General features: G+C 45.0%; 1 protein-coding gene across 1 annotated transcript in view; it reads right to left on the bottom strand.

The window, feature by feature from the left end:
• Positions 1-2984: 2984 nt before the first annotated feature.
• LOC147725638 (uncharacterized) overlaps positions 2985-25178 on the bottom strand; it is a 261971-nt gene continuing 239777 nt past the window's right edge. Inside the window, exon 5 of the mRNA XM_086964327.1 lies at positions 2985-5430. Within this exon, the coding sequence (XP_086820453.1) occupies positions 3731-5430 (1700 nt within the window). The 3' untranslated portion in view covers positions 2985-3730. The remainder of the gene's footprint in view (positions 5431-25178) is intronic.

Raw genomic sequence — 25178 nt, 5'->3', positions numbered from 1 at the left:
GCCTGCAAGAGCGAGCGACAATCCTCGCACATGAAGGACATCAAGGCACCTGTCAAATGAAGTCGAGAATGAGGGAGAAGGTATGGTTCCCGGGTCTAGAAGAAAGTGTGGACGCCGTTGTACGGAACTGCAGAGCCTGTCCACTCACTAGCAGTTCAGAATCCCCGGCACCGTTGATAACCGAAGACCCTGCTCCTTCACCGTGGCCGTGGGTGAGCCTTGATTTCGGAAGCTTCCCGGACGGGAGAGTGACGGCTGTTCTAATCGACAGCTACACCAAGTATCCCATTGTAGAGGTCCTACCATCTACGGCATTCGCTCACCTACAGCCGGTCCTAGAAAGATCTTTCGCACTATTTGGCCTACCACACGTCCTCAAGACAGATAATGGGCCCCCATTCCAGGGCTGCGACTTCAAAGAATTCCTGACACGACTAGGAGTCAAACACCACCGCATCACCCCTCAGTGGCCTCAGGCCAATGGGAATTCGAGCGCTTCATGCGCACCACAAACAAGGTTCTGCGCATAGCAGTAGCTGAACAGACTGATCCAGAAGTCGCTTTATGGGAATTTCTGAGCGAGTACCGCAGCACACCTCATTGCACAACACAGAGGTCCCCGTGGTCTCTCATACTGGCAGGACCCCGGCGTGATATGCTACCCATGGCCGACAACTGGAGGCAAGAGCCATATGACCCAACGGGCATCCAAGCAAGGAGGAAAATGAGCAACGACAAGGCGAGCCATCGGAGGAAGGCACGAGCCCGAGTGCTGATGCAGGGATGGTCAGTATTAATACGAAATCGTCGGAGCGGAGGAAAGTTCTGTACTCCCTATGAACCAGGACTGTGGACCGTGAGGTCAACCAGAGGAACAGCTGTGACCATCGAACGAGAAGGGGAGATGATCACTAGGAACATCTTGTGGTTCAAAAGAGTCCCCACGCCAGACGGTACCCAGCAGACGTCGGAGCAGTCAGAAGTTGGAGAATCCCCGACCGAGGTGGCAGAAGATAACCCCGGCAAATCCACATCCCAGAGTCCTGCGAAATAGACATCATCCGGGACCCTCAGTCCAGGGGTCACTGCCGAAGTCCGAGAACCAGTGAGCCTCAGGCGAGAGCAGAAGAGTCGCCACCACCACTACAACCTCAGGCCGAACCCCAGACCCAGTTGTAGACTAGCTGATTTTGCATGTTAGCATCTTTGGCCAGTTTGTTTAAAGAACTAATTTGGGATGGGATGTAGCGGTCTAGTTGCCTGTCCGATGTGGACAAGGACCCGGAAGCATCCACACACACTGTATCGCTCTCTGGCCAGGCGTGGCCAGAGAGTTTAAATAAAGGGGCCGGAGTCGCTCGTGACTTCCGGCCGAGACCACCACCTCTCGTGTCTGTGTGACCTGTGTCTGCTTTGCTGCGCTAGTTGTCCCCCCTGCTGAGCGCCCCCAGGCCGTCTGGGCCGTGACAACTATCACTCACCATTACTTCCCATCACATTCACATCACTTACCATCACAAACGCCCCCCTTGCGCTACTTACCACAGGCTCAAGATCACTACTTATTGCACATCCAGAGTCACTATCACTCACTATTACTACCCATCACGTTTCACATCGGTCACCACAGCTTCACCATCACAACACATTCCAATCTTGCATCACTTACCACAGCCTTACCATAACCACCCACCACGTAGTGACTTCACTCACCAGTCTCTCACCAATTACATCACACACGCATCACTCACAACCGTCCTAAGCACTGAACCCTCACATGATTTTTCACAATTACCAAAGCTACCAACAGCACTCTAGCATACTCACTGGCCTCCCCATTTCCAACTATTCTCACACCACTCACAGCAGTGTCAGCCCCAATATTCCTCACATTCTCATATTATTCAGCAGTCTCACCATCGCTACCCAGTACACTCTGAAATTACTCACCGCCCTCTCACCATTGTGGTTCCTGTGCTCAACACCCTGCTATCCTAGTCCAATCACAGTGCTCCTAGTACAGCCTTGAGTGTTTGCAGTGCTCTGTCCCCCCCCACCCCCGACACAGTAGTGCATTGCCCAGCCCCAGCCTACCCTGGCACCTTGAGGCAGTATAACACTAGAATGCCTCTGCTCGCACTGCACAACCTCAGGCTACCTAAGAAGATTGTGCAGTTCAGGAACTGCAGTGTAGACCTCTCGCCTGCCACAGGACCAATGTGTAGAAACACACAGTACCAATGCGACCTCGCTTGGCCTCCACAGGTGAGCAGTATAGCGCCTTCATCACAACTCTCAATTTTATTCGCTGTATTAACAGTACATCCCATGCCCCATTCACCCATGTATGCACTCAAACATTCATCTAGCCACCCATCCAACCATGACGTCACTGTTAAACCAATGCACTCAGTCACTCACCCATCCACTCTCTTTCTTCCAGTCTGTCCCCCGTGCTTCAGACTCACTCCCCAACTTATGCCCGCATGCTTCCTCTGCCTCTTTAGTCGTACATTCATTCACCCATTCATCACCCCTCCATCCATGCCCTCAATCACTTACTCATTCTCATGTGAGTCACCCAACTACACAAGCACTCAACAAAGAAGCACGTTGCCTTATGAATCTGACCTACTGGCTTTGTCAATGCTTGTTTACATTTAGAAGTGATATTTATTACCCCAACACCCTCCCCCTTCCCTTCCCCTCCTGCCCATCTCACCACCACTCCCCTTCCCCTCCCTTCTCTTCCCTTCCCTTCCCCTTTCCCTCCCTTCCCTTACCACCTCTCCCTCCCCTTATCCTGTTCAGTTTACTCTCAGCCTCTTCCCACCCTGTTCTCATGTTTTGTGCAATCCCTTTCTTTCCACATCTGATCTCTTTCTCATGTCATTCTTCTACTTGCATGCAACGCTCCTCCTGTTTCACTTATCATTTCCAGTGAGCTACAGATGTTTAATAGCCAGTCCTCCGCCCTTCTGCATCTGTTTTCTTTTTATTAGGACATGTTATTGCTACAGAAATTAAAAGTCATGCCTATATAATAATACCAAATTTAACAGAATCACTATCGGAAATTTTGACAAAATATCTGAGCATCGTTGATGATTCTACAGGTGTGAACAAGTAATAAAGAAGACAGATCACAGTTACATGTAAGAATACAATTACATGTCAGATTACGATACAATTTCATGTCAGATACAATTACATAACTGAGAAAAGATGACTCAAGATATAGGTAGTAATACAGATAAAGACAATTAGTCGAGAGATTCCTGCAGCCACACTCACGCTTCTAGCAAAATTAGAAATATCTGACTGCAAAAAGATGTTTTTATTCGGCATTTCCTACCCTGCACCCTTTCTTTCCGGATCCTGCGTCCCCTACATTCACCTGCACTCCAGATGTCCTTAAAGTATCAAGCCCGGCCCTCAATACCCCAAGTGGATGTCTTAGAGGCAAGAGTCGATAACAAGTGTTCTGTATCCTGAGCATGTGTTGTCTGAAGCTGAAGCTGGACTAACCATAACCTGAGAAGCCTTTCTTGAGATGTAAGTAATCACTTCACAGCTGGGACGCTCGGCTTTAAAGTGAACAGTAAGAACTTTGGCAGATTTAGTTATATCTATGCTGGAAAAGACACTATTCCTGACTCTTCAGTTATAAAACCCGCTGGGGAGAATTTGTTCAATTTACATATGTGTCAATACTATAACCCAGAAATCCTTATTTATAAGTTATCCAATTTATAAAACTCTGGAAGAAACCCCTCTTGGTATTTTTCTCAGAGCTCGATGGAGCTGGGCATATTAGCCTTACTTCCTCTCTTTTAGAGACTTTGGTAATCAGCACAGCCCGCTCCCTCATGGCCTTCAGTGATTGGATGCGCGCCAGGTAGCCCGGCTTGGCTTCCTCTTTCTCTGACAGGATCAGCAGGTCAATATACTCCGGCGTTGAGAGCGGGTTTGGCTTCAGGGCGATCTCTTCCAGTCTCTGTAGACACTTGGACAACGCGTCAATGAGCTCTGCAACTTTCTCTTCAACGCTTTCAAGCTGTTCATTCAGCTGCTGAAATATCCCTTCAGCCGTCATCACTTCGCCATGTGCCTTCTCGTAGTTCTCCTTTAACTCTTGGTAAGTTCCTTTTTCAATCTCAACTACATAATCCCATTTGTATTTCTGATTGAAATGAACATTCCAGATACAATGTCCTGGACAAATACGGCAGTTCTTATTTCCATCCATTGCCGCACAATCAAACTTCTGACTATCATCAGCAATATAACATGGATAGTGACAGGTGTGGCGACATTTCTGACAATTAGTTATGTATTCGGTTACTACTTCTTGTTTTGCTACGGTTTTGGGCACTTCATACTCAAAGTTCTTATTGGCTTTCATCTTATCCCTGTTCTGCTCCAAGATCGCCATTGTTTTCCTGATCTCCTCCTGCTTTGTCAGACCAACATTGATCTGGGGCTGCAGACCTTCAACGACAACCTCTAGCTGCTTCCGCTCCTTAAGAACTTCCTTGGTTAATCGCAAGCTTTTGGTTTCCAGCTTGTTTAGTGCGGTAAAAAACTTCTTCAGGCTGTTCACACCCATCTTCCAGAACATCTTGTCGAAGTTGTCATCCTCTTCTGCGTCATTCCTGGATTCATCGCATCCATTGGAAGCAAACAGGGCAGAACTGTTAAATTTGAAATGGACAGGGGCACTGTTGACCATTGGACAAGGAATCTCTGCGGCTCTAATTGCTTCCAGCACTGGAGGTTTTTGACCATCGGCGAAGGTGACCAGAACGAGTATGTTGTCAGCCACATCCTTCCCAAAAATAGACAGGATGGAATCAAATATATATCTCTGTGAATGGGTGAGACGAGCCAATGAGGACTGGACTACAAAGCATACTGCGTCTAGATGATCAACACCACCGGGTGTAGAAAAGAACTCTCTAATCTGCTCAACAATTAACCTGTCTCTGTCGATGCCCTTAGTGTCGCCGAATCCTGGTGTGTCTAGGATAGTGAGACTGTATGGCACCTGGAAACCCTCTTGGTGAAAGAGGTGATACGAAGTTATTGAAGAGGTCTGGCTCTCTGCTTGTGATGTATTGGTCTCTTCAACAATTAGTTTAAATCGGAAATCATCCTCCCACTGAACTCCTAAGATGTAGTTAATCATCCCATTGACTAAAGTGGTTTTTCCTGACCCTGTTGCTCCAAGTAGCATGATCACCTTGTCATGCATGATCACCTTGTCATTGGTGGGAGGTTTCTGTGGTCCAAATGTGCACTTCTGAAGATGTTCATCCGCGTTAATCTTCTGTCTGTGAAGCTGAAGTTGATGAATGGATGGCTTGCTCTTTTCTTTCTCAATCTGAATGCTTTTCTTCAGAAAGTACTTTGCTGAAGGGAGTTTACGACCTGTTGAGAGAAAAGTGTACACACTTTTACACACTCTTTTATTTAATTAAATAATGCCCAGGATATTAATATTCAGTTTGAATGGTCAAAATAATTATTCAGTAAGTGGTTTTCTGCATGCCTCTTTTTACATTTATAGCTTCATTACTAGATATTGCATCTCTATTGGTTGCTGCATTGGGCTCAATCCATAAGATTTTTTTATCACCTTAGTTAAATGTAGGAGCACAAAATATGTCATCTGAGGACATAACCCGAATAGACCTAATTCAGGATTTCTAGCTATTTCTATCCACTGAACTTACTGCCAAAAAACATGCGCCAATCTGGTTGAATTTGTGTTTTTTTATTTTGAAATGGGGTAGGAAGACCATTAGAAAGATATGTAAGATCTACAGAGTGGTAATTCATTGGACATTCATCTCTTTTGTACTCCCAAAAAGATTGGAGTGGGTGCATAAATGGGTAAGAGTGCCCTAAAACCTTGATATTTGATGGCAAGGATAATATAAATATACTCAGTTGTAGGAGTAAAGCAGTGAAGGGTAGATTTGTATATTTCAGCAGACTGCTGTGGTCACTTCAAACTTAAGAGTTCAAGGTGCTGTCTATCTATCTATCTATCTATCTATCTATCTATCTATCTATCTATCTATCTATCTATCTATCTATCTATCTAAATATCTATCTATCTATCTATTTATCTAGGTCTGTCTGTCTATCTATCTATCTCTCATAGGTTTTAATGTGGGTAATACACAAGATACAGCGGTATAAAAATACACATATAACAAGGAACTGGGAAATACAGACTTTGTCACCATAACAAACTCTGCAGAGCTTTAACATTCTCAGAGCGACTAGGATTATGGGTCATGGAGGACCAAATTATACGCCAAGGTTATCCAATAATGCAGCAAAAAAAGTGCACAAATGTACAATAATATTTTCATCCCTTCAGTTAGAAACAATATTTTGGCTGAAATATGCAGCTTAAGCAGAATATCTCTTATAATTCATCAAACCTGCAGCCAAAGGATCACACAAATATACTCACATCACTATTGCCCATATCTCCCCAACAATTTCTTCAAGAATGGCAAAAAAGCAATCCACATTCTAATTCCAATTGTAGGAAGCTGGCTCTGTCTATACTGTACCAAAGAAAGGTAAAGTATGCACAGAGTCCAGGGAGTCCCCAGAGGTATAGCAGCGGCTAAATTAGGTAAGTACTAACAGCTCTCTTTATGGTAGTGTGGACTAGCAGTTAGGCTTATCCAGAGGGTGTGTTATGCATTTATTGTATTCACCCAATAAAGGACTGATTACATACACTCGGAGACAGAATCCAGACCATTTGGCTAAGTATAAAAATAGGTATAATTATGTTTTTTTTTAGAACCAAGTAGGATTTTGCACAGATAGGTAAAATATACTCTTGAATGCGAGACTTTACAAGGAAAGCAGTTGTGATTGAATCTGCAATCGTTACACGTTGGAATTGGTTCAAAAAGCAGCTTAAATTACCCATTAATTACTTTTGGATTACATTCAGACTACATTGACTACTCGGGTGGTAAGCCTAGATACCATGCCAGGAATCTCCCAATTCACTGTAAGTAAGACTTTTTAGGATTTGCAGTTACTTTTTCTCCATACAAAACATCAGTTCATCACAGAACATTTTAGGAACAAAAATACATAACATTGGTTCCTATGGGAAAAATATACTCAACTCACAATGCGATCCTCAATGGGACTACTAGCAACCGCAAGAACCCCAGAATTACAGTCTGCCCCAGCCCAAATCACAGCGGGCACAAACAGACTTAGTCTCCCAAATAACGTAGATCTTTCTGCCTCTCAACTCTCCGTAACATTCTCAGAAAACGAGCTAGAGAAAACACCTGAAATTTTCCCTGACCACACCCCGGAAGAACTAAGGCAAGCTAGAGGGAGGAGGGAGGGAGCCATAAAGAAAAGGAAGGATAGGGATAAGGTAGATAATACTGCTAACAACAATGTGGCCGATCATATAGACTTGATAGACACCACAAATTCGGCAGGTTTACCTCATCAACCTGCTGACCCAGTCAATTTGGTAACGATCCATCATCCACCACAGAACATCCCAGATACCATCACCTTAGAATCCCCCCCACCCCCCACTAACAACGGGCAAGGAAAGGGAAGCATCAAGGCTAATAAAGGAGATAGCTTCCCTTCTAGATTCCTTTTTTCGCCTAATAGAAACTAGACTGCGTAACATCGAGTCTCAATTGACAAAACTTGCTAGCTGTCCTAAGCCAATACCCATACAGGGACCGCCAAAAACGGGTATAAACACCTCGGTTACATTGCTTCCACAAAAGAAAATTACAACTCTAGCCTGCCCGTCGCCTAAACAGCAACCCATAGTAAAGGCCCCTACAGCATCAAAGGCTCCCGCAGCACAGAAACCCACGCCCAAGGTCCTTACAATTCCTCCTCAGAGCAATATCGCACCAAATACACCCAAAGTAAATACGCCAACCATAAATACACCGGCCCCTAAAACTCCTACCACTAAAAAAACAATTCCTCCAAAAAATAAAGGAGGTATGAGAGGGACCACTGATAGCAGGCTCCCGCTAAACATGCCACCTGAGGCATGCCCACATGTGGTAGTGATGACGGGGGTTCCTGAACTAACGGGAGAGGGGACGGAACCAAACTGGTCGTTGAAAAACAAAGTACAGTATTGGTTGAACACAAATCGACCCGTTCCGCCAACCTGGACAAGCAGGATAACATCAGTTTGTAGGACCCCTTGGGTGGGACACAGGAAAAAAACTATACAGGGAGATTGCATAGTGATCACCTTCGAGGACCCTAGCATAGTCGAGTATATCTGTTCCTGGGACTATATTAATACAACTGGAGGGATCGGTACAAGATCCCTTTCTTTCTTTTACCCAAAAAGATATTATAACAACTATTCGAATGAATCTGATAATATCTGGCGAAAAGCAGTCCCGCAACCATGGGAACTAGACTTCGCTGGGTCTAAAACATTTCAGCGACATAGCGATCCTGACAATTCTTGGTGGTCAGTAAATCAGAATTATCAACACCAAGAGGGCCCGTGGCAGACTGTGGGACCACAGAACAGAGGCAGAAACTGGGAACAGTGGGACAGGCCGCGATACCGATCATATAGACCTACCTATAGAGATACCCCACATTGGCAAAATTGGCCAGGTATACCGACTATGAATCGGTTTAGCAGCCTGGAAATGGTCGATTGACCACGAGTCGAAACTCCGAAGCCCCTGCAGGCTAGCCCGGTCCTATCCCAAGATCCCCCAGATCTACCAGAAACCAAAACGGCAGACCCAGTAAAGGAAACCTTACAGCTCCCGGTTATTTTCTGGAACATCGCAGGCCTCCGATCAAAAATAGAGGATGGCTCTGCTGCCCAATTTCTGGAGGAAGGTAAAATTATATGTCTACAGGAGACATGGGCCACAATGCCCCTACATCTTGTAGGATATAAGACATATTCATCCCCCGCCCTTCCAAGCAGTGCAGGCAGACCCAGGGGGGGACTGGTAACTTACATAGCCAACACAATAACTGACTTGAAGGTATTAGAGGCAGATTCTTTCTCAAACTTTCAATTGTTTACACTCATGATAGGGAAAAAATACATTATTATACTAATAAATTTATATAATAATTTAGAGGATGATAATTTCCTAAACATCCTCTCCTTAATTCAAGAAAAAATCACCCATCACAGACAACTTTATGAGAGAAAGGGTAACGTCCACATACTATGGGGAGGGGATTTCAATCTACACCCCTGCCCTTCGACGAACAACCAGACCTGCGGAATGGTGGATGAATACGAGAACCCCCTCGTGCACTTCCTCCATTCACGAACGGGGTTAGCTATGAACAATATCCTCTCAGATCTGGAACTGCTAATAATAAACCCAATTCTACCAGCAAAGAATCAATTAGAACCTACTTATCGAGGAAGGGGGCACGAGACCACAGTTGACTATATAATCATCACAGAAGGTCTAAAAGATCTAAGTAGGGACTTTAAAATTCTGGAAAACACCCTAAGCGACCACTCTGCTCTAAGGTTGAATTTACAGCTGAACCATCCAAGATCCTATATGGCAACAATAGCAAATATTTTATCACAAAATAGGCTTGAACTGGGCAAAAAAAACGGATACACTATAAAATGGGAAAAAGTGGATCCTAACAAGCTCACTAACACATTTATAAAGACTGCTTATAACAGTATAATGATATGCCTGGATCCTCAAGCAGATGCCAAGTTAATCCTGGAAAATTTTAAGCTGATACTAGATCAAATAAAAACACTGCTGACCAGAATACCCAAACAAAACAATCCAAGCACTACAGGTTGGTTTAATCATGATTGTACTAAGGCACAGACCAACTTAAGAAAGGCGCTTGGAAAATCAAATAGAGACCATCTAGAGATCCAACACCTCCGACGAGAGTACAATAAAGCCAGAAACACAAGGAAAAAAGAGCTGAAACTGTCTTTGAGGAACGCTTTGCATGAAAGCGCACTCATGAAAGATAGTCAGTCCTTTTGGCGAATAGTTAAGTCTCCCCTGCTATCGGACTCTAACATCCCTCAGATCGACGTTGCCATCGATGAGGAAACCTGGGTAAACCACTTCTCAAAAATCTTTGAATTAACATCGTTAACAGAAGAATGCCATCTTAATCTTCCCCCGGTAGCATTCCAATATCGATAGACTTTGAACTACAAGACGTCGAAATGGCACTACTGATGAGTAAGAGCGGTAAAGCACCCGGTCCCGACGGGGTCCCAGTGGACTTATTTAAACATCTCCCTGATCTCTGGACCCCAATACTCACAAGAGTCTGTACTGCAGCAGCGAAACTTGGACTGTTGGAGTCATGGTCAAGTTCTATCATGGTCCCTATTTTTAAAAAGGGGGATCGCCAAGATACGAAATGTTATCGACCTATTTCGCTGCTAGACTCCCTGGGCAAAGTAGTCGGCAGAGTTGTCTTGGAAAAACTTCAGCAATGGGCAAAAGATAAAAATATCCTTTCGGACCTGCAGTTTGGATTTAGGGAAGGCTTTGGAACAGTGGAACAGGCCCTTAACTTAAGCATGCTAGTTTCAAAATACATTCACGCAAAGCCAGGGACAATCTACATGGTCTACGTGGATTTGTCCTCCGCGTTTGACTGCGTGTTGCATGCGAAGCTCTGGACTCTGCTAGGTACATTAGAGGTTGATCCTCCCCTCCTGGATTTTCTAAGGGAGCTATACGGCGAAGCCTCCGCAAGAGTGAGATTTGGAACAAAAGGAGAGCTAACTGCACCATTTAGGGTAGAGCGAGGAGTAAGGCAGGGATGTGTCCTAGCCCCCTTCCTCTTCTCCCTGCATACCAACGGACTGGAGGAGACTATGTTGAGGGGGGGCAGGACCTGCCCAGACTGAAACATCGCCTAATCCCCGCACTGCTCTATGCGGATGACGCAGTTATTTTAGCACGCACTCCTATCGAGCTCCAGAAATCTTTATCCAAGTACGCCGATTTCATGGGTGCCCTAGACTTACATATTAATGTAAAAAAAACATTTGTCATGGTAGCGGGTGGACCACGAAAAGCCACAGAGACCATCTATTTAAAAAACCAAAAAATTGAAAGGACCTCACAGTACCCTTACTTGGGCATCATGATTGATGAAAGCCTAAACTGGAAGGCTGCTGTTGAGGCTAGGAGACATCTGTTCAAAAGAGCAATTGTAGCACTGATGAACTTTTCAAAGAGACTTGGAAATAGACCATCAGTAGAACTGTTAAAGATTTATGCTGCAAAATGCCAGGCCATCGCCCTTTACGGGGCAGGGATTTGGGGACACACAGCCACTGGTTCACTGCAAAAAGAAGAAAATATTTTCATGAGATTCCTCTTGTCCACGCCAAAAGGCTCTTCCATCTATGCCTCTCATATGGAATTGGGAATCCCATATATTGAAGACTTAATAAAGATCCAGCCACTATTACTCTGGAGGCGCGTTTGGCTGTCGGACAAAAACCTGCTGACCAAAAACATCATACAGGACTCCATGGCATTGGATCATGTACATAAAATAGCATGGCTCTCCTATATCAGACACTTTTTTTCCGACCTGGGACTACAAAAGTATTATTTTACCCCAGAAAAACTAAACGAAATATCAAAGAAAGACCTGAAACAAACTGCGCTGAGCCATCTAGAGTCCTTGAGGCTGACTTTGCTGTCGACCAAAAAATCTGTGACCCATGCGAATATGATACAGTATACCCCGAAAATCCAGCTTTATCTGACTCTAGAATTTACAACATATGATAAGATGCTCCTAACAAGGTTCAGACTGAATCTTTTTTATAGACTTGTGACTTTTCCAGAAAAAAACAATTGGGACTTAAACTTGGCCCCTTGTCCATGTGACGATTTGTCTCACCAGTCAACTATTCATACAATTTTGTTTTGTAAATTTTTTCACACCCATAGAAAAATCTGGATAATCCCTTTATTAAAAAGCTGGGGTTATAGACAGTGCCGCCCAGCCATGTTAGCACTACAGATGTTGGATTCCGAACGTACCTGCTACCACGTACTCAACTTCCTAAAGTGCATTATGAGACATAGGAATAACCTCTGAAAAATAGGAGAAGAAACCCAGATGGGTACTATTGTCTTATCTTTTACTCAATTGCACGGGACCTGGTCATATTTTTATTTCTTTTTTAAAGAAAAAAATGTGTAATAACTGTTTTTATATAAATACTTATGTATTTTGTATGTTGTGATAACTTTTATGGTTTTGCACTGCTAAAAAACCGAATAAAGATATATTATTATTATTATTATTACTCAACTCACCAGTGGGAGTTAGGACCAAGGTTCCCCAAGGTCTAGGCTGGCACTCCGTTTGCACCACCAGCAGCACTGGAGAGGCCAGGTGCAGAATGCAGGGGCCCAGTGTTAACCAATGGGCTTAAGGGGGCCTTTGCTCAGGGACTGCTCACAAGCAGGCCACTTGGCTGTGGGAGTTACGATCAGCACTGCAGGGTCCAAGAATTAGCACCACCGGTGGCACAGGCACGGCCAGGTGCAGGGTGCCAAGGCGACGTCGAGGACCCAGTGGATGTCAACGGAGATCTTCGGTTCAGAAAAGAAGCTGCAGGCTCAGGCAGGGAGACTTCCTGGAGGCGACCACCGGCTGTAGAGGTAATTTTGGATCTTGGGGGATACCTGGACACCGTCGGTTGGGCCAACCAAGGCCGTGGGGCATCTGGATCTTCTTACCAGCTCCGGTCATGGTCGAGGGGGACCACTCAGGTTAAGGCTGCAGGATTCGTCTTGGAGCTTGAGAGAATTCGGTTGTCACCGGTTCCCAGGTCAGGATCACGAAGCCACCTGGATCCGGATTCTGTTGGTGAGTCTTGGCTTGAGCAAATCCGGTGCTGACAGAAGACAGAGCCTGTTAGATGAGTGAAGGCAAGTCCTCTGGGCGGGAGCTGCTTGACTCACTGATGTTCTTGCTGTTGGCAGGTAAGGGGTGGACCGGTAGTGCTGGGCCCCTAAATACTAAATTTAAGGGCATTACAGGGGTGTGTAGGTTGGGACCAATGGGTGCCTTCCTTGGGGTGAGTACATCACCTATTATGCCACCCTCCAGTGGGAGAGGGGCATGAGCCTCACCCTAATTGGTTAGGTCCCCTCATCTCCAAGATGGAGGGGACTGAAATGTGGGCTTCACCTCGCCTCCCCCACCTGTGGGGTGGGATTGGCAAAGGTGGGCACACCTCTCCTCCTAGCTCAGCTTTCCCGCAGATTCTCCTGCCCAAAGTGGGGGTCAGAACCGGTGGGAACCAGTTCCTGGGGCCAGCAAAAGGCAGGGACTGGGTACAAAGGTAGCAGGCCTTTGAGGTTTACCCTTTTATAGACAAAACCCATCCTGGGGAGGAGGCATGACACCTCTTCCCAGAATGGGCTTTGTCTCTGGACCCAGAGAGCGGAGGTTCTCTACCCAAGGGTCCATAAACCTGTCTGATGGTGGTCAGCCATTCCGGAACCACACCAGGGCTGGCCCTTTTTCATGGGGAATCTCTATGATGTACTCTGTGTGAATTGCACATTACATCTGACACTGGCATTAGTGTGGGTTTAATGTGCTGAGAAGTTTGCTACCAGGTTTTAGTAAAGCCATTATGGAGCTGTGGAGTTCATAATGACCAACTCACGGACCATACACTCTTTATGGCTTTACTACACTTACAATGTCTAGAAATGGACTAAGGGCCAGATGTACGTCACTTTTTAGCATGCGCCCATGTACAAACAGTATTTTGCGACTCGCAAATAAATTGCGACTCGCAAAATATTGTTTTGCGACTCGCTATTAGGAAGAGGCGTTCCCTTCCTAATAGTCACCGTAAAGCTATGTACCAATGTTTTGCTACTCTCAAATTACCACCTACTTCAAGTAGGTGGTGATGCATTCGCAAATGGTAAGGGGTCCCCAGGGGACCCCGTCCCCTTTGCAAATGCATGCAATATTATTTTATTTTTAAGGGCAGACAGTGGTCTTTAAAAATGAAATGAAAACATTTCATTTTTTAAAAACATGCAGCCCATTTTCCTTTTAGGAAAACGGGCTGCATTATTTAAAAAGCTGCTTTATTTAAAATTTTAATTTATGCCAAGTGCTGATTAATTTACTTTCCAGCACAACATGTTTAAACGCGGGAAAGCTAAAGATATTTCCTAGTACATTTGCACTACTTTGCCTCCAGGTGGCGTCCCGTGGGTCACACATGGGAACCACACTAACAACCATGGTTTCTGACACAAAGGCCTATGCATTAATATTTGTAGACAGGGTTGTTTGTTCCTGGAGGCAAGCACATTAACTTGGAGAAAAGTATTTATTCGTCCAATATTTCAAACTTTGCACATGTGGTGCAGTGAACAGCGCACATATGTTTGAAAAGTTTTAACAGTCTTGACATAGTGGTGCATATTTCCAAATAAGTGATGGGGTGCGGCGTTCGCCTTCTTGACTTAACGGCGCGTGCTCCGCCACTTCTGAAAGCAGGGCTGCACCGTATTTACAACAATAAGGTGCAGTCCTGTGTTTCCTTCTGCACTGGCGCTAATTTTAGGTGCCTAGTGCCAACGCAGGCTCCCTTGCACCATAGTGCAAGGGTGCCTGCATTGCGGGGAATGATTGTTTATGTGCAGGAAGGTGTCCCTTCCTGCACATCAGTGGTAAAAGCAAATTGCCCATTGACTATGTGATGGTCTCAGTTCACCAGTTTCATCAGGTGAAAAACTTTAGATTTGTAAATATGGGGCCCAGCTATCATCTTGCCCTCTTCCAGGAGTCTGTTCATTGCAGATCTTCTCCAGACACTGCGTGCAACACAGTTTTTCACCTAAGGTTGGAGGTAGGCACATCAGTTGCCTCATGTACGCTGATGATCTGGCGGTGAAGGATCTTACACCTATTGGGCTTCAATGGAAACAAAATGCCTCAATGCTTACTGCCTTGAAAACAGCTAACAATAAATGTTGATATGACAAAAGCAATGTTTTTTGCTGGGAGGAAAAGGACGTTTGTGTAGTTCCTTGGTATTGCAAGATTAGAGCGGGTTAGAGAGTATAACTATCTAGGACTAACGTTTTCAGATGATTTGAGGTGGAATAGCAAATGGTTAATGAGAGGCGTGCCCTGTCTGCAGTAGTGAATGGTGTGAAAAGGTTTGACCGTAAATTTGGCAGTCACACCTTGGAGCTACTAAGCAAAGTAATTCAGGTTAAGCTAATTCCGCATGCCTTATATGGAGCTGAGGTGTTGGCTTTGGACAGGCGAGTAATATGGGAAGGGCTAGAAGGTAATTCCTTAGAACTACTTTTTGACCTCCCTGAAAATGCTATGATCCAAACTGTACGGAGGGAGTTGAGAACTGTAGCCTGGAGTGTGCTGTCTGATGCCAGAGCCTTGCGCTTTAATGTGTCTGTTAAAGATGGTCCCCCATGCGGCATATTGTCAGGTCAAATCTTACCTGAGCTAATGACAACCTCCTCTGGGAAAAGGACTCCGATGATAATAATGCAAAAGCATTTGAATGTTCCAGAGAGGTGTATAGAAGGAGGGGAAGCGGATTGGATTAAGCAGATAAAGAGTTCACTCAGGCAAAGTGCCATAGAATCTAAATGGACAGAGGATTTGTATTATTTTAAAATTAAGATGTCGTAATTTGACAATGGCCGGGTTAGCGCTTAGCTTTGCTACACGTTATTTCCCTTAACTTGGCCATACTCGAAAACGCCATTTTGTATGTACGGCGGCCATTTTAGGGAATGAGCGGCCTCGTGTTCAGCATGCCCTTTAGTCCTTTGTCCGTGCCGCTGACCACTCGAGTTTGCCCAGCAACAGGCTATTTTTAGTAATGGTCAAGCCTGCACATGCGTAGTTCCAACTGACCAGTCACCCCTTAGGAATGTTCCGCCAAACTGACCAGTGGAATTGTAACTCCTCCCATGAGTTGGCTGTGCTCCAAAAATGACCATATATGTACATAAACTCTGTAATCTTGTACCGCCTAATTTTTTATTACCTCTAAAGTGTATAAAAGAAGGACTCACACCAACGTTCGGTGTGATACTTCTTGCATTACCGAAGGGTGCTGTAGGAATGTACCACCACCCCATGGGGTCTTAATAAACTTGTCTTTTGTACTTTTCAGTTTCCGTGCCAACAGTTCTTTCGGTGTAAGTGGGTATTTCTGCGGAGCATGTAGGCCTTGGGAACCCAATCCCACAAATTGGCGACCACGAAGGGACTCATCGGCGACTCGGATGCCCGAAAGAGAGGTCGTGACGAAGGATTGGAAACTCGCCATGGACGCGTACGCTGCCACTGAGTGACCCGACTCTTGGCACCCACGGTGTTTTCTTCCTTTCCTTCTGATCTGACCTTCCAGGTGGCGCCGGTCCCCGACTGAGATCCTGATCGTCTGTGTTGCTGTACAGTGCCAGTGTGGCTGATTCGATTAAAGACCTTGGCAGTTGGAATCTGGATATTTGAGATTGGGTAAGATTTGTGATCGGTAAGGTAGTCTACGGACGCTTACTGATGTTCTATGATTGTGACTATGATTTGAGTTAGCTAACATTTTGACTTTGTGAACTTTGAATATATGTGTAGTGCACTCCACATAGGCAGGCATGTAGAGATGTTTCTCTAACTTCGTTTTGTATTCTGAGCGGCACATTTGTGTGAAGTATTGTAAGTGCCATTTATATGGTATCACGCTTTCGTGGTACTTTTTGAACATGCCTGTTTTAAGCACACTCCGAGGGATGTGCTGTCTTGGAAATGGTACCACAATTAGGTTAACAGAATCCCAGCCGGCTCCTCCTGAGGGAACTCCTAACCGTGAGATGTATGTCAGATTCGGCCTTCCCCCTATACTGTACAGTAAATTATGGCATAAATACACTAGAACTGATCCCGAGTTGCAATGGCCACTACATGGGTCGTTTGATTTGCGAAAGGTTCAGTTTGTGGAGCAATGTTTGTTTCAGCGCAGGTCTAGACAGGATATGTTTGATTGTGTGCGAATGTGGGAGAAAGCGGTGCGTGAACGTATGAAGCGTGAGATTGCCTTGGCGGACAAAGAGCAGCGCAAGGCTGCTGGAGATAAAGCTTTACAGCTTGAGGAAAAGGAGGCGCAGGAAAAGAAAGAGAGGGAGGCACGGGAACGTAATTTGCAAACGACCGGTCAATTTCCTATTCGACGACCGATTTATCCTGTCCTTAATAATGAAATTGATGATTTTTCGTTATTAGATCGATCTCCGCCTCCGTACGTTCCTCCTACGGCTCCGACTGAAGATTCTGGTGATGAAGAACAGGATAAGTCGGATAAGGCGGATAAGTCAAGTGTCAGGTTATCTGCGGAGAGATCCGCGGAACTGCGTAGTTGTGCTAGAAAATTGAACTTAAATCATATGACTGTGTCAGTTGTTGTAGCCGAAAGGAGTAAATGGACAGAACGAGAATTGATGTGTTTTTTGAATACTTTTGCTGATGAAGTTGTTACTCGATTTCGTAAATATTCAGAGACTTTAGAACCTAAGGCTGTGTCGGTTCTTCGTGAGAATTTGGATAAAGGTTTATTTGTTATTTCAGATGTCGATACCTTTTTCAAACAACTGATCCAGCTACGGGATGAGACGTCCAGGTTGCGGGAAGAAAAGAAAAAGGATAAGGAGTCCGTGCCGGGGTCCACAGAGCAGTCTAAGGAGTGTTCTCTCCGGGGTTCAGATAAGAATTCTAAAGTGCATGTTATGCCTATGCGTGAAGCTGCACCTTTGTATGTTCCCCCTAAGGGGGATGGTACAGATGACGATAAAACATCGAAGGATGCGAAGGGGTACTTTATATATAATTGGGTATATACGCCTTGGAATAGAGCAGATGTTATGGCACTAAAAAACTCCTTACCTGATCTCCGAAAAAATCCAGCCGCATTCTATGAAGGGGTGGAGGGTGCCATTTCCTCTTGTGTCATGACCCTTGTTCATATAGATCTCTTTTTTGGGTTAATTCTTCCGCCTGATATGTGGAGGTCGATTCGTAAAACTAATGATCAGGCGATGCTTGGGGGAACTTGGAAAGAAATTAACCAGGCTGACTTAGACAGGGAACCTGCATGTAAACCATGTGATTTGATTTTAGACCTCCCAGCGGCTATTTTAACTAAACTAAAAACGCTTGTTCCTTCTAAAAAGATCGATTGGACTATGTTGGCTTCGTGCAAACAAAAGTTAGATGAATCGGTATCAGATTTCTTTACACGTTTCGAAGAAGCGTTTCATGATTACAGTGGTCAATCGTTAACAGATGATACGGGTAGGCATCTGTTTGTTGATAAGTATGTGGCTAATCTCCTGCCGGAGATTGCAAAGCGGTTAAAAGCGAGTGAAAGTTCCTGGACCACGGCGAGCCCTGCATCTTTGTTAACTATGGCTCAGTATTATGAACGGCAGGAATTAGAGGCTAAAGAAAGTGTAGATAAGAAAACGAAGGAATTGAAAATGAAGGTGATGTTGGCACAGGTTCGCGGTGCGCAATCTAGAGGGAGTGATAGAGGTAGGCGAGGAGGGAGTAATGCGTCGTACGGTCGTATGGACATAGCGGAGGACCAATGTGCATATTGTAAAGAGTTTGGGCATTGGGCTGAAGATTGTCCGGTACTTCGTGACCAGCGTAATCAGCGTGGTCGAGGAGGTGGAAGGTTGAGAAATAATTATTCAGGAGCGAGAGGTGGCGGAAGTGATCGTGGTAGGTTTGAAACAGGGGGCCGTGGTCAGGATGAACGAAATACTTTTGATAGACCGAATCAATATCAGATATCGGAGAGTGAGAATGTGGAGCATCAGGATTATGTGCATGCATAGGACTGCGTAGGATGGGGTACGGAATCAGTTGAAGTGCCAGTAGATCAAAGAGGTCCATATGTATCAGCGGGCATTTTGGGTTCTACTGATCAGTTTTTAGTTGACACAGGAGCTACTCGTAGTGCTTTGTCTAAAAACTTGGTTCCAAGGGCTCCCCTGTCTGGCGAAACGATAACATGTATAGGGTTTGATGGCACACCCTCTCCTAGCCCACTATCACAACCTCTTGCACTTTGCATTGACAAATTTTTCAGTTTTTGTCCATTTTTGTTGTCACCTCACACTCCAGATAACATTCTGGGCATTGATTTGCTCAAATATTTTCGAGCAACGATACGCTGCGCTCCTGAAGGAGTGCAGGTTATTTTAAATGACTATTACCCAGATTCAGACAGATTTTGTACAATGAAGGAAATTGAAGCATTAGCCTCTCTCCCGCATACGTTATGGGCGACCTCAGATACGGATGTGGGACAGATGCTTATTCCACCTATTCGAATTACTGTCAAGGAGGGAGTACTTTTGCCACGTGTACCGCAGTATAAGATTTCTAGGCAAGGTGAAATTGCCCTGACGTATATCGTTCAGGATTTAATCATTGCAGGAGTAGTGGAGGAAGTTCCTTATAACGTTTGTAATAGTCCTATTCTTCCGATTCTTAATAAAGATACTGACGACAAAGTCTATCGATTTATTATTGATTTGAGAGAAATTAATAAAATTGTTATCCCTCAATATCCCGTGGTGTCTGATATCACGACATTGCTTACATTGGTCCCCCCAACAGCGACGACCTTTACTGTCATTGATCTCAAAAATGCATTCTTTTCCATTCCCATCCATCCTGATAGCAGATATTTATTTGGCTTTACGTTAAATAATAAGTCGTATAGATTTTGTCGTGTTCCTCAAGGTTACACAGAGAGTCCTAGCATCTACAGCCAGGCTTTAAAAAGGCAGCTTGATTCTTTTGAACTGCAATCCGGAGTAGCCCTTATACAGTATGTTGATGACCTCCTGTTGGCTGCAGACACTTAAGCACAATGTGAGGAGAGTACACTTGCTTTGCTTTCCTTTTTGGCTCAGAACAACCATAAAGTTTCTAAGAAAAAGCTACAATACTGTAGACCTAAGGTGACCTACCTCGGTCATCTTTTGTCTAAGGAGGGACGTGCATTAACATCAGATCGAATTCAAGCGATTTTAGATACGCCAGTTCCCCGCACTCAGAGAGATGTACGCGCCTTCATAGGACTGACGTCCTTTTGCAGACAGTGGATCATGGGGTTTTCGCACATTATAAAACCATTGTTAGCGTTATTGTCCAAAACTACACCAATGCCCCTTGAATGGACAGATGAATGTCAAAATGCTTTTGATCAATTGAGACAGGCCCTTTGCTCTGCACCCGTGTTAGGTACACCAGATTACACAGAGATTTTCACATTGTACGTGCACGAGAAAGATGGGTGCGCGTTATCAGCGTTAGTGCAGGCTCACGGGGACAAGCAGAGGCCATGCGCGTACTTCTCAGCCATTCTTGATCCTGTGGCACGAGGATTACCTGGGTGCTTCCGAGCAGTGGCAGCAACAGCAGTAGCTATACGGCAAAGTGAGGGAATAGTGTTATCGCACAAATTGTTAGTGCTAGTTCCCCATGCAGTAGACGCCCTGTTAAATCAAACAAAGACTCAGTATCTCACGAGCGCACGTTTAACAGGATATGAACTGACACTTCTGGCACCACATATCACACTGAAAAGATGTGCTACCCTGAATCCTGCCACTTTATTGCCTTATCCGGTTGAAGAGGGTCAGGAGGAAAAACATCACGATTGTGTTTTTCTGACTGAGGAACAAACAAAGGGTCGTGTCGACTTACAGGATATGCCACTTCCAGATGTGGATGGGGAACTGTGGGTTGATGGATCGTGTTTGAGGCTGCCAGATGGCACGACTTCTGCAGCATATGCGATCACGACACTTAAGACAGTGGTAGAAACAGCACGAATACCACAGAAATCGGCCCAAGCAGCAGAGCTGATAGCCTTGACAAGAGCCTGTGAACTGAGTGCTGGCCTATGTGTGAATATCTACACAGACAGCGGGTACGCCTTCGGAGTAGCGCATGATTTCGGCCTACTCTGGAGAGAGCGTGGGTTTTTGACCTCGCATGGAGTACACATTATGCACGGAGAATTGGTGCGAGATCTCCTAAATGCGTTGCTTTGCCCAAAGAAAGTAGCGATAATTAAATGCAGTGCACATAAAAAGGTCACTGACAAAGTGGGACAAGGCAATGCTTTTGCAGATAGTATAGCAAGACAAACAGCTATGTCTCGAAATGACTCCCCCATGTATGTAGCGAAGTCGCAGGCCGAGCGATGGCATGATGCTAGAGCAGAGATACTAGACATCCAAAAATCAGCGACTGAAGCAGAACTTGTAACATGGGCATCAGAAGGGGTACTGGACGACGAGGGTTGTTGGAGGAGTAAGGATATGGAGAGATGGAAATTGCCTGCAGCTTACTTGCAGGCGATGGTCCAGATGACACACGGATTAGCACATGTGGGAGCTCTTGCAATTACTCGATTGTTAACGCGAGTTTGGGAGCATCCTGAGATTACCAATACTGCTAAGAGAGTAGTGCAGACCTGTTTGATATGTTTACAGCACAATCCTGCAAAAGGGACGCATACTCCGAAAGGAGGTTTCGTTCCACCTTCTGCACCATTCGAGGTACTTCAAATGGATTACATCCAGCTTGAGCGTTGCAATAACCTTAAGTATGTCTTAGTGGTGGTGTGTGCCTTTAGCAAATGGGTTGAGGCCTTCCCCATGAAAGATAATACAGCTTTGACAACAGCAAAGGTTCTGCTCAAAGAGTACTTCCCTCGATTTGGAGTTTGCAAATTTCTGTGGAGCGATAATGGTCCTCATTTTGTTGGGAAAATTGTGGAATACGTATTAAAGGGACTAGGGATCCAGCAGAAGTTTCATGCTGTGTTCCATCCTCAGTCAGCAGGTCTTGTCGAGCGGTACAATGCCACGTTGAAGTTGAAACTGGCTAAGATTGTAGCGTCTACGTCATTGAAGTGGCCGGATGCCTTGCCGCTAGCATTCCTCTCTCTTAGATTAGTGCCCCACTCTCGAACTGGCCTCACACCATATGAAGTGGTGTTTGGAAGGCCTATGAACATATGGGGAGTTCCTAAGCCGCAATTGTTACATGATGTGCCTTGTATAATGATGAACGATTATTTGGCACGATTAACAAATGATTTGCTTTCTATTCATCAACAGGTTCGAGAAGCGCTCCCTGACAATTCCATTGGAGAGGCCCATAGTCTCCGTCCTGGGGACTATGTAATGGTGAAGTCGTTTGAGAGGGCAAACAGCTTGGAACCGAGGTGGCGTGGCCCCGAGCAGGTCCTCTTGGCGACTCGAACGGCTGTGCGAGTGACCAACAGAAAGCGGTGGGTGCATTCAACTCACTGTCGTCGCGTCTCTCCGGACCTGGTGAATCCTACTGTGTTGTCCGACTACAAAGAAATCTTGGATAAAGAAAAGAGCCCAGCTGTGACATCGGCCGAACCTGAGGGAGCCTTCCCGGACCACACTGTTTCTGGACGACAGCGTTACGATCTGCGGCCAAGATAGGAAGAAGATTTTTGTGCGAGACTGGTTGGTTACCGCTCTGGGGTTTGTGAAACGGAAGCCGGGAATCTCAAGGGGGGGGGATCAGTTTTTGCCAAGAGTAGCGACACCCGTCTTGACCCCAGAGAAGAAAACAACGGCTACCTCGGAGCTCAGCACCACTGTTTTGTTTTAATTTTTGTAGTTATACATTTGAGACATTGTGAACTTTGAACTATGGCGTCTTCCGCATCACGAGACAGGAGAATTCTTGGTGCCATTTTGCTCGTATTGACAATTGTTGTGATAGCAGTAATAGCCTGGGTAGTAGAACTTGTGGTGCCTGTACGAGAACATTTGCTGCCGACTACCCCGGCTCCGTCCGAACATTTTCACTTCACCTTACCCTACCATGAAGAACGGCACAGACAGACTTACTTGAACAATAGCTTCATTCAGATTTTGCATCATAATATGACGAACACTTCTAACTGTTGGGTGTGTGGGATGTTGCCTGGTCATCAGAAGAAAGGGGGCACCCCGCTCATCCCACTCCCATTCTCCCATAATGGTTCCTGCAACGCCTGGTATACTCTCCTATTTACTTTACGATGGCCAACAAAAGGGGGGGTGATTTTCCGTTTAAACAAGATATGTTATCATGATCGGGATGGATATCCACGAGCTGAGGGTACTCGATTTGAATGGGAAGAGTACCGCCCCGATAATGTGTCTGCACCCCGTATTTACAGTAATCAAAGGAGCATTAATATGTCCAATTCACATGTCATTAATGTTATAAATACCAATGCTGATCTCTGTATACGTAATAAAGGTACAATACCGGTTGGAAAAAGTGAATGTAACACCACACTTACATTTGACAGTCCGAATGGCATATCATTTGTGGCATCCCGAAATACATATTTTATCTGTGGTACTAAAGGCTATCATCAGCTCCCTTTAGGATGGTTAGGCACATGCTATGTATCTTTTGTATTGCCCCCTGTATTTATTGCCCCACCAATGTATCATAATGACTACGTGCTCTATCACGATTTTGTGCTAAATCGAGTTAAACGTGCTGTGGTCTTGGACGACATTGACCAGACCGATACAGCTTTACAACAATATGTAGACTTTAATCTGGGATTGTTTTCCTTTGTGGGGGCTGCTTTGAACAGTCGGAAAATACGACGGCTGACTCGTGTTGTTGAGGCTGTAGCTAATGACACTGCTATTGCACTAGGGAATATTACAGAAGAACTTCAAATTTCTAGAATTGTTACGCTCCAGAATCGCATAGTTCTTGATGTGGTTCTAGCTGATCGAGGGGGGGCATGTAGAATTATCGGAAGTAGCTGCTGTGTATACGTGCCAGATAATTCGCCATCTGTTTATGATGCGATTTCCAAACTTCACAAAATTGCTGCTGAAATACACCCGGACAATGGTACATGGACTTTTTCGGGTGGTTCTGGTCAATGCTTAGCATTTGGGGCTGGGAGCTGCTGACGATTTTATGTATTGTAATTGGGATGCTATTCTTTATATGTTTATGTATACAATGTAGCCCTGCATTATGTTCTATGTGTTTATCAGCTTGTATACCATCTAGACGAGCTTTTGGCCAAAATGAATTGATGCTTCATAAAGAAGTAGCTCAAATAATGTTAATTGATATCGAAGACGAGTATCCCGACTACGTCCACTATGAGGTAGCTTCAGCTAAACGCTAAAAGGGTTGTCTGTCGTAATTTGACAATGGCCGGGTTAGCGCTTAGCTTTGCTACACGTTATTTCCCTTAACTTGGCCATACTCGAAAACGCCATTTTGTATGTACGGCGGCCATTTTAGGGAATGAGCGGCCTCGTGTTCAGCATGCCCTTTAGTCCTTTGTCCGTGCCGCTGACCACTCGAGTTTGCCCAGCAACAGGCTATTTTTAGTAATGGTCAAGCCTGCACATGCGTAGTTCCAACTGACCAGTCACCCCTTAGGAATGTTCCGCCAAACTGACCAGTGGAATTGTAACTCCTCCCATAAGTTGGCTGTGCTCCAAAAATGACCATATATGTACATAAACTCTGTAATCTTGTACCGCCTAATTTTTTATTACCTGTAAAGTGTATAAAAGAAGGACTCACACCAACGTTCGGTGTGATACTTCTTGCATTACCGAAGGGTGCTGTAGGAATGTACCACCACCCCATGGGGTCTTAATAAACTTGTCTTTTGTACTTTTCAGTTTCCGTGCCAACATTTCTTTCGGTGTAAGTGGGTATTTCTGCGGAGCATGTAGGTCTTGGGAACCCAATACCACAAAGAGATCAGCCATTCCCTTCTTCATTTCACAGGAGAGCCCCAACTTGTTCCCATACCTATATAATATTCCAGACAAGGGCTTGAGGAATGAAGTCTTGAGCTTGAGGGTGGGAATTGACCCCAGGTGGCGTATTAAAGGATTAAAAATAGAGATTTTTAGAAACAAAAGCCAGTTGTGCTAGAAACATAATTTTTGCAAAATCTGCCAAGTATGCAAGTTAAGTGACAAATGTCATAAATCCATAACTTCATTGTA

Source organism: Lissotriton vulgaris, chromosome 3_2 (genome assembly GCF_964263255.1).
Source record: "Lissotriton vulgaris chromosome 3_2, aLisVul1.2, whole genome shotgun sequence".
Taxonomy (NCBI): Eukaryota; Metazoa; Chordata; class Amphibia; order Caudata; family Salamandridae; genus Lissotriton; species Lissotriton vulgaris.
The sequence above is the reverse complement of the archived record's forward strand: the minus strand, read 5'-3'. Positions and strand labels throughout refer to the sequence as shown.